Genomic DNA, 12,785 nt, shown 5'->3' with positions numbered 1-12,785 from the left:
CTCTATGAAATTTGATATCATCAATTCACCATGATTTGGATTAGTGTCATGGTCATTTTTCCTCTCATGGAATTCAATTCATTACTTCTCTTGTCCATCATTGATTGTCTTCAAGCAATATGCCCAGCCCATTGCTACTTCAGACATTTCACTCTTCCTATGATGTTAGAGACTGATTTGATTTTGTATCCATGTATTCATTTATGATCTAGTGTTGTGATTCCAAACATACTTCTTTCCATACTAAATTGTGTTGTTCTCAATGTTTGAATTTCCTTTGTATTTAGTGTCCATGTTTCACGGCCATATGTCAATACAGGAAGAATATATTGATTAAAAACTTTTCTTTTCAAACATAATAGTAATTGGCTTTTGAATATTGACTGCAATTTCCCAAATGTTCCCCCCCCCCAAGCATCGTGTGTCCTTTAGTTTTGTCCACACTATTGTTTCATTGATATTCTTTTTCCTAAGTATATGTAATAATCTACTTGTTCAGTTTCATCATTATTGATTTGGATTTATTTCTGGTTGGCCATGGCTATGGAACATAACTTGAATCTTCTTTAGGATAGCTGTTTTGCTAGCAGTTCAGACACCACTAGTACTGTTCAAAGTTGTCTTCTAAGTTTGTCGAAGTTTCAAACCACACATATCCATTCCTAACTGAACCATTAACATGCAAGGCAATCTTCCATTTGGTGTAAATGGAAGAACAACAAGGACAGAGGTATCCTGAAAAGCACATGGAAGTTTTAGTTATGAAACAATGTGTAAGAGGGTAGTCTGAAAGTTCTTGGCCTAACAGTGAAAAACCAAATTTTATAATTTCAAAATTATTTTTATTTTTCAACATAATCTCTCTTAAGACTAATACATTTATTCCATGGATGCTCCAGTGCCATTATCCCATCCCCGTAGTGGTTCTCAGCAAGATATGTTGCCTTTAGCATCCCAAAACACCGATGCCATGACCTTTCCTGCTGATGGAACAGACTTTGTCTTCTTTGGCGCTGAACAGCTGGCTCCTGTCCACTGTTTTGACTGCTGTTTGGATTCTGGTGTGTAATGGTGAATTCAAGTCTCATCCATAGTAATAAATTGATGCACAAAATCGGTTTTATTCTTGTTAAAACACTCTAAGCACTGTTTAGAGATTTTCATGTGAGTGCATTTTTGATCTGCTGTGAGCAAGCATGGCACCCATCTTGTGTAAAGCTTTTTCATTTGCAATTCTTCATTCAAAATATATCCTACATGTTCTTTTGAAATGCCTATAGTTTCAGCAATTTCACACACTTGGACTCGCCGGTCATCCAATACCATATCGTGCACTTGTTCAATGATTTCTGGTGTTGTTACACTTTTTGGACGTCCTTCATGTGGATCATCTTCAAGGCGTTTAAACGTGGTACAGCCACGTTTAAACTCGGCAGCTTATTTCTTAATTGTCAAAAACGAAGGAGAAGAGTGCCCATAAACTATTATGAGCTTTGAATGAATGTCTTTTGGCCTCAAACCTTCTTTTACAAAGAATTTTATAACTGCACTATACTCAATTTTATCCATTTCAAGGGATACAGACAACACTTTTGCTTCAGACAGCTGTATAAAACAAACTATTTGATACAATGAGTTACAATTTCACATGGATGCTTATGACAGATGTACCAACTTAGAAAAAAATCTTGGCAATAGTGCTGCCATCTATGGTCGAGGCCAAGAACTTTTCAGACCACCCTCATACATAAGTAAATTTGTGAAACATGACCTCCCCTCTAACAAACCCATGCTAATGTGCACAAAGGATACCATTGTTATCAACCCATTTTTTGTATCCTATATCTCACCAACCTCTCCAGTGCCTTGACTGCAACTCCAGTTATAAAGATTGGTCTATAATTTGTTGCTTTAGTCTTATCACTACCTTTTGTGAAGTGGAATAATTTTGCCTTCCTTCCACTCTTTGGGACCCTTGCTGTTGCAAGACTTGTTAAATAGGTAGGTCAAGGTTGACTCCCTGGCATATTCCCTCAAGACACATGGGGGATATTTATCAAGTCCTATTGACATCTAGCTTAACTCCTGATATACCTCTTGCTTGCTCACCATTAAGTCTTCTCTCATTTCATTCTCTACACTTGGGCTTCTGATTTCACACCAATGATGAAACACCCTGATGAAGTGCTCATTCACTGAACACCTTATGTCTTCTGCAGCAGTCACCAATCTCCCTTTCATTCATTAACAGCATCTTACCATAAATATTCTTCCTTCTACTTGCCACATATTGAAAAAACTCACGAGAATTTTTTTAGCCTGTTTTTCTAATTTCTTGTGCATTCCACTCTGCTTCTTGCTGTTTTTTCCTACAAGACATACTCAGTATATTTCTACAAATTCCAGTTGCATTTTATATAGCTTCTTTCCTATAACCATCACTGTGTCAGTTAAGAGAACCAATTTCTATTCCTAAACTGGATGTTTTTGATTTGATGGTGGGTTTAGAAATAGAATTATGGTATTTCTAGTTTTGTATCCAATGTGGAAAATATGAGGGAGAATTTCTATTCTCCTTCACGTTTTCCACATGTGGACATTGTCATCCTTAGTGGTCATCAAATCTACTATAGAGGTGCAAAAATAGTCATGCCCTTACTGTCTGTCATGGCTGTCTGGGTAATAGAGTAATAGCAAAGAGTGTGAAATTCAAGCTTATACTTGCAAAAAATCCTAATGTCATCAGCTGGGTGAGGGAGAACATCCTACATCCTGTTTACTCTTAATATGAAAAGTTCTGCTTTAAGACAAAGTAGAACTTTCAATATTAGGAGCAAGGAAGTAGCTTACTACATTATTATTACCTTGTGGAAAATCCTCTCATGCTGAGAAGGTAACAACAAAGAAAATATCTAAAGAAACACTAACTTGTGTGACTGATCCATCTTCATGGAATTTCTTCATCCTTAAACACAGTCTTGTGAAAATGATCTGGTTACGTTGAAATTCCTTAGCCCAACAAAAGAGGCATCCTGGATGGAGTTGAGTTGGATAATGTCTTGTCTTGGATATTTTTATGAGGAATTGGATATGGACGCTGGGTAGGCCATTTTTCCTACTTTCAAGTATAATTAAATAAATAGTTATATGTATGCATTCTTCAGGGATTGAAGAGGTGTAATTTTAACTCCCCCCCCTTTACTATTATCTGTTTCTAGTTTCTGTACTGATCTTTTAGTAATAGTATATACTCTTTTTTAAGAAATGCAGGAAGTCCATTACCTTTGATTCCTTTTATGTATATACATAGCAGAAATATGCACATTCCTGTATATTTCTGCTATGTATATTTAGGTAGGAAGGTATACATTATTATTAATATTGCTTTTCTGCTTCAATGAATAGTCTTTCTGTTGCAGGATTTTAACTGAAATTCATTTCAATCTTTGATAGATCCAAGAGATGAGTTCTATCATCATGAAGTTGTCCGTCCAATCATTTTTGGTAAAGACGGGAGACAAAAAAGGCATATATCAAATGCAGTAAGGATTTTTTTTTTTTAATCTTATTAACACAGTGTTTGTAAATCTTATTTTCTCTCTCCCTCCCAATCCCATTCTTGTTTCTCCTTTTAATTGGTGCTAGTAATTATTATTACTAATATTTTAGTTGTCTGTGTAGTTAATTCACTTACAGGATTTCCGCTCAAACTTTCACAGTGCCTACCATAGGCAGATCATCTCACTTGCTAAATGAAAATACATAATATTGCCCATTTTCAGTTTAATAACATTAAGTACAACACTGTAAACAGAAATAAATCATTATTTATATGGATACTCCATGGAGCTAAAAGACATTGTGGGAGACCCACTCTATTCATTAACACAATACCTATCATACATCTCATTAAACTTGTTCACTGTTAGGAGCTCATAACTACCTCTGGCAATCCATTCCACTCATTCATCACTCCAAGTAAAGAACCTAGTCTACACATCCTTACTTACTCTTAGACAACTTCCAAGTGTGATCCCCTTGTTTTCCCCCTACTCCCCATGTACTGAAAAATTTCTTTTGTATCAATCTTGCAGATTCATAACTTCATATCCCCTCTCAGCTAAACTCTGCAACTCACACCCTCATAAGCAACATTCCACAGACCTGTCACTAGCTTGGTCACTTGTTTCTGAATCCTCTCCATCTCCTGATTGCCAAGAAACACGGGTGATGAAATCTGTACACAGTAGTCAGCATAGCCTTATAAAGAGGGATAATAACCTAATAACCTTTACTTGTCAGTGCGTTCTTCAGCATCCAAGTAATACTCTGAGCTATTTTGCTGACTCTTGCAATGTGACTTCTGAATTTCAATTCTCTATCCACCATCACCCTAGATCTCTAGCCTTATAAATTTCCTGTAAACTAGTACCAACAGTATGATATGAAGTATGTAATGTTTTCGTCCCGAAGTGCATCACCTTACAATTTATGACATTGAATTGATAATCATGCCCACACAGCTGAATTTAAATTTTTTGCTATATCATTAATGTACATAATCATCCTAACACAGAGCACTCCACTAATCGCCCTCATTTGCCTTGATTCCACTCCACCCTCTGATGTCTGTCCACCAGCCTCGTATCTATTCCCATTTGCTCCAACTTATGTAATAGTTTTCCCATACAGTATTCTGTCCAAGCCTTTGTGAAGTTCAAGCAGTATCATTGTGTAGTCATTTCTTTTATTCAATTATTCTGTTACCTTAGTATAAAATGTGAATAAATTACTGAGGCAGGACCTACTTTTTACAAAGCCATGCTTTCCCCCTACAGAGTATCATATTCCTATCCACCCATTCCTGAACTTTACTTTCAATCAACTTTTCCAATACTTTAACCACCACTCCATAACTTACATTAAATTTGATAGTGATTTCAATACATCTTTAGAGCACTGTATTTAATAGATGTATATGAAAGGATACAATACTATGTATTGTATGTTTATGTGTATTGAAAAGTTACAATACTTTTCAATGTATATAGTGTACATTGAAAATTGTAACTGGATAAAACAAGAATTAGTATTAATTTTTATGACTGTTTTGCCTTATAAGTCCCTCTATGAATTTAATTATAAGCAGGCCGAGTTGTTGATTTGGTTCTCAAAATAAGTGTTTTACCATTTGATTTATGAAGTCCAAAACATAGTCTTGAAGTTCAGATCTGTCATAATAATACATTTTTTTGTATTCATCGACAGTTTATAAGTACATGGCATCTTATGTTATTTCACCTTCATATTTTTGTTTCTGGCCATAAAATGTACTACAGTCGCAAAAATAGTCATGCCCTTACTGTCTGTCATGGCTTAGGTCTGCTATCTGTGTCCAGGATATGCCAAAGAATTGAGAGTGCCTTTTGACCATTGTTAGTTGGTTGATTTTGAATATATGATCAAAGTAACTGAGCTATGTGGCAGTGTATTCCGTTAATTGCGTGTATTCTAATATTTCTGAGTTTCCAGGAGGAAAAACTCTGCCACCTCAATATTAGACTGGTTAGCTCACCTTTAGTTGAAAAGCCCTGCTAAAGATTCTTTGCATTCTAGACAGGACTCAAACCTAGGTCTTTCCAAAGAAAGAGCATTGTCAAAATCAACTGAGCTTTTTAAGAGAAGAAATGGGCTATCAGTTTCATGTACAGTTTAGAAGTGGAAAGTAAATTGTATTTGTGTAATGTGTTTGGCTATTTTTTTTTTTTTTTCTTTAAAGTTATCTCAGGCATGTTGAAATGGAATTGGTTATTACTGTGGCCAGTGGAAATAGGTGTGTGAAGGGTAGTGAAAAGTGATCTTTTTTTTTTAACAAGGATTATAGCCATTACATACATAAAGTATGGTGCAAATGATTATATTTAGCAGAGTACCATTAAGCATATAGTCTTGGTCCCTTTTAGCTAGTATTTTGATGACACCATGTTATTACTGTTATTTGCACAGTGCTTATCATTCAACATTCTCCAAGCAAAAAAAAAAACTATTCCTCGTGCCTGTGTTAACCAAACTCTTTTGCAACTTCCATATGTGTTTTAAAATAATTTGTAACAAATCCTTTATTTTCTCTCCTCACGTGCATTGAAATATTGCGTATGCATTTATTCTTAACCCCTTTTAGTCTAGCATGTTTTTAAACATCCCCTCTTTTCTATCTATCAGCCAAATTTTACAACTCACAAACCTTCAATTTATTCTCATATCACACAGACTTATCACAGCCTGAGTCATCTATCTCGGAGTCCTCCACTTCACCACTTGCTCATTCCCGAGAAACTTGAGCAACAACATTTTGGATGTGGTCATATCTAAACCTTATAATGATAATGACTTCCTTGTCAATGTGTGTTTGTCAACATCCAAGTGATCATTTGTTCTATTCTGTACACTTTTGCAATGTCTTGGAATGTCAACTCTCCACTCCCTGTTCTGCAACACCCCAAAATCGCCAGCTTCATCAATGTTTGTGGTGCAGTCCCATAATGTAATAAACAGCTGGTAGTCTTTTTAGCAGTCTCCATAACTCAGTTACTATACACAAGCCCTTTTGATTGGAAAGACCCAGGTTTAAATCCAATCTGTGATGCGAGGACCCTGTATCAGGTCTTCTTCAATCACATGGTGAATTAGCTGGTCTCATATGGGGGGCAGAAGTTTTGATCTCCCAGAAACTTGGGTTTTTTGTCTCTCAGAACAGCCAAACTTGTCCCATGAACATTCAGATCTACAAGCATAAATACTTGCCTCTTAGGGGATGCTGTAGAGGAGTGATGTCATGGCTGTATTAATTTGCTGTGATATCTAAGTAGGAGACTACCTATTCTAAGGGATGGATGAATGAATTGAAGAATCTTTTCAGCTCACTGCTAGTCTCTTTAATTCATCCTGCAGGTTCTGTACATTCTCTTAATTAAGTGTTTTACTTTTCAGTTTATTATTTTCAGAATGCAACTGAATAATCCCTCTCAAATCATGGATAATATGAGAGGGAAACCACTGGTCATTTGCCTTCTCCTTGAATTTGTTCCACTATATCTGTCTATCAGCAATTCCCTTTGCTATGTCACCAGGTTTATATACATCCCCATTTTGTTCCTGATTACATAACAAACTTCTGTTTGTATCAAATGCATTTTGCAAAGTCCAGTGATATCATGGTGCAGCTATTCCCTTTATTTAACTTTATTATATAATAAAGATTATTATAGAAACTTATTTATTATAGAATTATTGTTAAAAATTGAAACTAAAGCATTCAAGGTTATTATGAGGCCTAATGATAATGTGTCAAGACGAAAGCTGTTCAAAACACTACGGTTACATAGTGCAGATGGGATATTATACAGAGCTGCATACTTTAGATGCAAGTTAGCAGTGAAGCGAAGGATGTATAGGAATATGGTTTGGTTTACATAATCTCTATTGTTATTGATCATCTGTATTGGATCATTTTATGGAGGACACTAGCATTAAACATGATATAATTGGAGGCATTACTCTCGGCTCTTTACATTATGAAAATATTATACTGCTAAATTTAAATAGATTAAAATAAGTGTAATTAAATATTAAATACAAGTGTTCAGGATATCCTTCAAATATCTGCTATAACAAATTTGGTATGAAAATCAGTAATAAAAAATATAAATTATGAAAATAGGCTGATTCATGGAAAACATCAGCTGCATTCTCAATGGAAATCCCTATAGAACATGTAAACTGTTTGTACCTATTTAGGTACAATGTTTTAGTACTGATGGCAAGTTAATTGTGTATAATAGAAAACAGAATCAGCAAAGCTGTTGTGGCAGCAGTTGAATAAATTCATGTCTATTAAGAAGTTAGCCGTGCTAATGTGGCATTATACCAGATAGTGTTTAAACTAATATTAACTTATGGATCTAAGTTGGATTAGAATTCTAACAATTCATTGAAAGATGAAAGACAAGAAATATGAGAGTTTTGAGGAAAATTAAGAGTGAGCAGATGGCATCAGTTGCAGTATCATGTTAAGAATGAATATATTAGAGAGAGATTTGACATCATTAGAATGGTGAGCAGAGCTAATGTAAGGTGATAGTCATTCAAACAGAAAGAGATACTACAATATGAGATCTGACGATGTTGGAGACCTGACAAATAAGATTATTTGGAAGAAAATTGTATTGCATTTCCTTTACTTTATGGGATGGCTGCACAAGAAATTTATGTTGTTTATAGAAAGAATTGCCCAGAAAAGAATATTCCATTACTAGGAAACACAACATTCATTACTTCCTCCAGTTACACATACCTTTACCTAATGAAGAATTTTATAAGTTTTCGAGTTATACACAAAATTCCAAAATAGTTCAGTGCTTCTTTGTTATTACCAAGAAACTACAGGGTTAAAGGATTTCCATGCAGCTAATTCTATACTGCTTAGAATTTCTAATCTGCAAATTAGATGCTTTGTCTTGATAAGTTTTAAGAGACAATTCTCTTAGAATTTTGCATAACTCAATATGAAAGTGTTTTTAACTCTTTCATCATCAGTTTCCTGATATGAACACCCCTTGGGGTGTTTAGGTTACTATGACAACACTACATGATTAAGTTTATTTTATTATTAATCTCCCATCAACAATTTTCCTCCAAATCAGCTATTACTTGTAAGCATCCAATATTGTCATATCTAACATTTCCTGATTCTAAGGCACTTCTAACTGAATCATTACACCTATATTTGGTCTTCTTCTGGATCTCTTTCCTGCCATCTTGGCATAAACACCTTTGCCTAATCCTTCCTCACTCATTCTATTTAAGTGGCCAAACTAATTGGCTGACTTTAATTATCCAAACATTGATTGGGTAGAAGAGAAATCTCATAAGAATGAAGTGGAATTTATTGAATTGTTGCAAAACAACTTTCTCAAGCAACATGTGAAAAAAGGAACTCAAGGTCAAAGGGTGTTAGATTTTTTTCATAGCATCAGAAGGGGTCTCTGTTAAGAATATGACTATTTTATCACCAGTTGGTTACAGTGATCACGTTCTTTCTTGGGAGGCTAATTATATGGATATTGTCATTAGAACAGGTTATATGCTGAATTACAAAGCTGGAAATTATGATTAACTTAGGAGAATACCTTCTTTTGGTTCCATGGTATCAGTTACTGAATGGCAAAAATGTCAGCAAGCATGGGAATCTTTGAAAAAGTGCTTAAATGAGGTAGTATCCCTAGTGTTCAAAGAATAAAGAGGTTGGGAGTGAAATGGAAAAAGAAACTTTATTAAGCAAGAGATCCACAAGAAGACAATGTGAAAAGACTATTGTGAGAATAAGAGTCATAGGAATTATGAAATATATATATAGTGCAAGCTAGAAAAGGTAATGAGTATTGTATGGAAAGTTAAATCAGAATATGAAAAGAAATTGGCTATGCAGGCTAAAGGCAATTGAAAAGAATTTTATTGATATGCCCCAAGCAAAAGAAAGAATGAGCATGGAAGAATAACTTTATTGAATGCAGAGTTAATGAGTGCTCAATTTGCTAAGGTATATTAACCATGTTACCAGGTATATTAACCAGGTAACATGGTGCACAGTGCTACTGCTGCATTGGATGAAGAGTTAGAGGTTAGAGTGTGTGGATTACAGACTCTGGTTAACAGGAGAATGAAGGGTGATATGATAGAGGTTTATGAACTTCTGAATGGGTCTATGTTATAGGGATATGGTCTGATGAAATTTTTCGTTATATGGAAGGTGGGGAGAGAACACGGGGTTCATCCATGGAGGTTGGTGTACAGTGAAGAAAGGGGTAAGAGCTAGGTTTTTCTTTCACATAGCAGTGAGTGAGTGGAATGGTTTGCCTTTAGGGGTGGTGAGTGCATCTAGTGTGAATAAATTTAAGGGAAAGTATGACAGCTGGTTTGGGTGATGCATAGCCTCACACGATGAATCCTTAACTTCTTGGAGGTCTCGGGTAATAATAATACCACCTTAGATTAGCTCGGTTGACAGATTCTTGAATGCTAATAATGTCAAGTTCCTTTTTACTATGATTCTGCTATTGATCGCATTGGTTAACTCCCCTAATTTTTCTCAGAACCCTCATATCTGTGGTCTCTAGTCTTTGATCAAGTGCTTTATTTCTAACTTAACTCTCAGATCTGTAACTTAAAACCAGTTTGCACATTGTCTTGTATACTGCTATTTGGTGTTTTGGCTAATTTCTTTTATTCCATATAAATTTATTCAGCTGGCTACCCACCATACCAGCTTTACTTATTCTATTGTCTCTTTCCTGATTGATTTAACTTGCCATCTTCACTAAAAACTGTGCCTAAATAGTCTATAGAACAAGTAAAATATTTTACTTGTTCTATAGACTCTAAATTCAGAATGCAGTTTGATGTGTTCAATGTTTCTGCTTATTTTCATATTTTTGGCCTTTCTATGGCTGATTTGATGCCAAATTTGTTACAGCTGTTATTCAATTTAGTTATTCTGGAGACAACTTGCACTAGATGTGTTTATGAGTACAACTTCATCTGCATAAAGCAAAGATCTAAGTTTGACATCTCCAATTGTAATATCAGGCCTAATGCCACTTTCTTTCATAATATGATTCATATAGATGAATAAGAGTAGAGATAATGTGCATCCTTGTGTCCACCATGTTCTTATTTTTCTGTGCTTGAGACAATTTTCACCATACACCTCCTTAGCTGAATCAATCAATGTCTCTTTCAGAGTTTGCTACTGAGATTTTTTTATTTTATTTTATTTTTTCTTCAATAATGTTTGTATAGTCGAGTCTACAGCTTACCTGTAAAAGCTGCTCAACTTTAATTCTTTGTAAAACTTTCTTACACAGTGTTCTTTTCAATGTGATATTCATTTTTATTCTGCTAAGTACTAAGTAATGGTCACTTCCAATTTCAAATACAGTTATCCCCATGCTTAACACGGAATTTGATTAACGTGGCCAAATTAATTGCGGGAATCCCTTGATACACACGGCAAGAGTTTTGATTAACGCACATTTAAATTTACTATACAAAAACATGCAAGCCTTGTGGCGTGAGCATGATGACATCATTCCTCCCATGCAGCCATACTCTCAGATCCTGAGTGCCAGTTACTTCGTAGCCAGCATTAAGAGTGGATGTATTACAAGCTCCAGTTGTTCTGCTGTACGTATTTACAAATTAAGTTTTTCATAAATTTTACAGCCCATTAATCAATCATGTCGAAGAATAAGAGCAATCCCACAGCCGGGTCATTAAGTGAAAAAAAATAAGAGGAAAGTAATTACCTTAGATACAAAACTTGATATAATTAAAAGATTTAAACGTGATGAAAGTAAAAGTAAGATCGGAAGAGAATTTGGTTTTAACGAGTCTACAATACAGACTATTTTATCCAAAGCTGATGAGTATTGCAAGCAAAGTAAAGTTGCATCTACATCTGCAAGTATGCAATGCACACATAACTGGAATGCTACAATGGTTGAAATGGAAGATCTGTTAATTATCTGGCTGGAAGACTGCAGTCAAAAGAGAATTCCAATTAGTGCCTATAATATTATGGCCAAAGCTCTAAGCCTGTTTTCAAGACTTAAAAAGACTAAATATAAAGAAGACAATTCAAAGTTCACAGCTAGCAAAGACTGGCTTGAAAATTTTAAATCTAGGGCTGGATTAAAGAATGTGAAAATAACAGGTGAAGATGCTGCATCCACATTTCCTGCTGAGCTGCAGAAAATTATTACGATTACCGCCAAATTTTCAATGTAGATGAAACTGGCCTCTATTGGAAAAAAATACCATCTAGAACTTTTATATCAAAAAAAGAAGCAGTGCAGCCTGGCAGTAAAGTATCAAAAGTTCGCTTAACTGTTATGCTTGGAGGGAATGCTAATGGAGATTTTAAATTGAAGCCACTGCTTGTCTATTGAACTCAGAACCCAAGGACTTTAAAAGGATGTAACAAGAACTCTTTTACCTGTAATTTGGCAGGCAAATCAGAAGGCTTGGGTTACCCAAAGTCTATTTGAGGATTGGTTTAAGTCTTATTTTTGTCTGGAAGTTGAAGCTTATTGCTAGAGAAATAACTTAGCTTTCAAAGCTCTTTTGCCTTTTAGATAATGCACTTGGTCATCCATATTCTCTTAATGATCTGTGTGAGAATTTATTTTTCTCACCAAATACGATATCATTGCTACAACTTGGACATGGGCATCATTGCAACTTTCAAAGCCTATTTTTTTAAAAAGACATTCTCAAAGGCAGTCGACTCGTGGGAGCAAGTGTCTTCTAGCTGCACGAGAGCTGTTTTGAAAAACCTTTTGCCAGAATGTGCTAATGACTTAGGTGTTTTTCAAAATCCTATGAACAATGTGATTGAAGAAATCATTGCAACTGGTGAAGACCTTGGTTTTGATGGTGTTGATGCAGAAGATGTTAAAGAATTATTGGATTCAAATTCAAAAGATTTCAGTGACAATGATCTTGAAATTGAACAACAACGAACAAATGGAATGTGAAGATGAGGTTCCAAAGGAGATAACACTCAAAGAACTTGATGGAATATTTTGCAGTTTAGAATCACTTAAGCAGCAAGTAATGGATACGGATCCAGATGTTGATCGAAGAATGTTTGTTTGCCGAAGTCTAGAGAGTCATTTTGCTTGTTATAGTAGTATTTATGCCAATAAGATAAAAACTAAAACTGTTCA

At 35.1% G+C, this 12,785-nt stretch overlaps 1 protein-coding gene across 1 annotated transcript in view; it reads left to right on the top strand.

Annotated features, from left to right (window-relative positions):
* Positions 1 to 12,785, top strand: part of LOC150106455 (disintegrin and metalloproteinase domain-containing protein 28-like) — a 144,566-nt gene that overhangs the window by 53,277 nt on the left and 78,504 nt on the right. The window contains exon 2 of the mRNA XM_090393008.1: positions 3,454 to 3,542. Within this exon, the coding sequence (XP_090249134.1) occupies positions 3,454 to 3,542 (89 nt within the window). The remainder of the gene's footprint in view (positions 1 to 3,453; positions 3,543 to 12,785) is intronic.

This window comes from Typopeltis vanoorti, chromosome 5 (assembly GCF_054136105.1).
Source record: "Typopeltis vanoorti isolate ZY-2024b chromosome 5, IOZ_Tvanoo_1.0, whole genome shotgun sequence".
Lineage (NCBI taxonomy): Eukaryota > Metazoa > Arthropoda > Arachnida > Uropygi > Thelyphonidae > Typopeltis > Typopeltis vanoorti.
The sequence above is the reverse complement of the archived record's forward strand: the minus strand, read 5'-3'. Positions and strand labels throughout refer to the sequence as shown.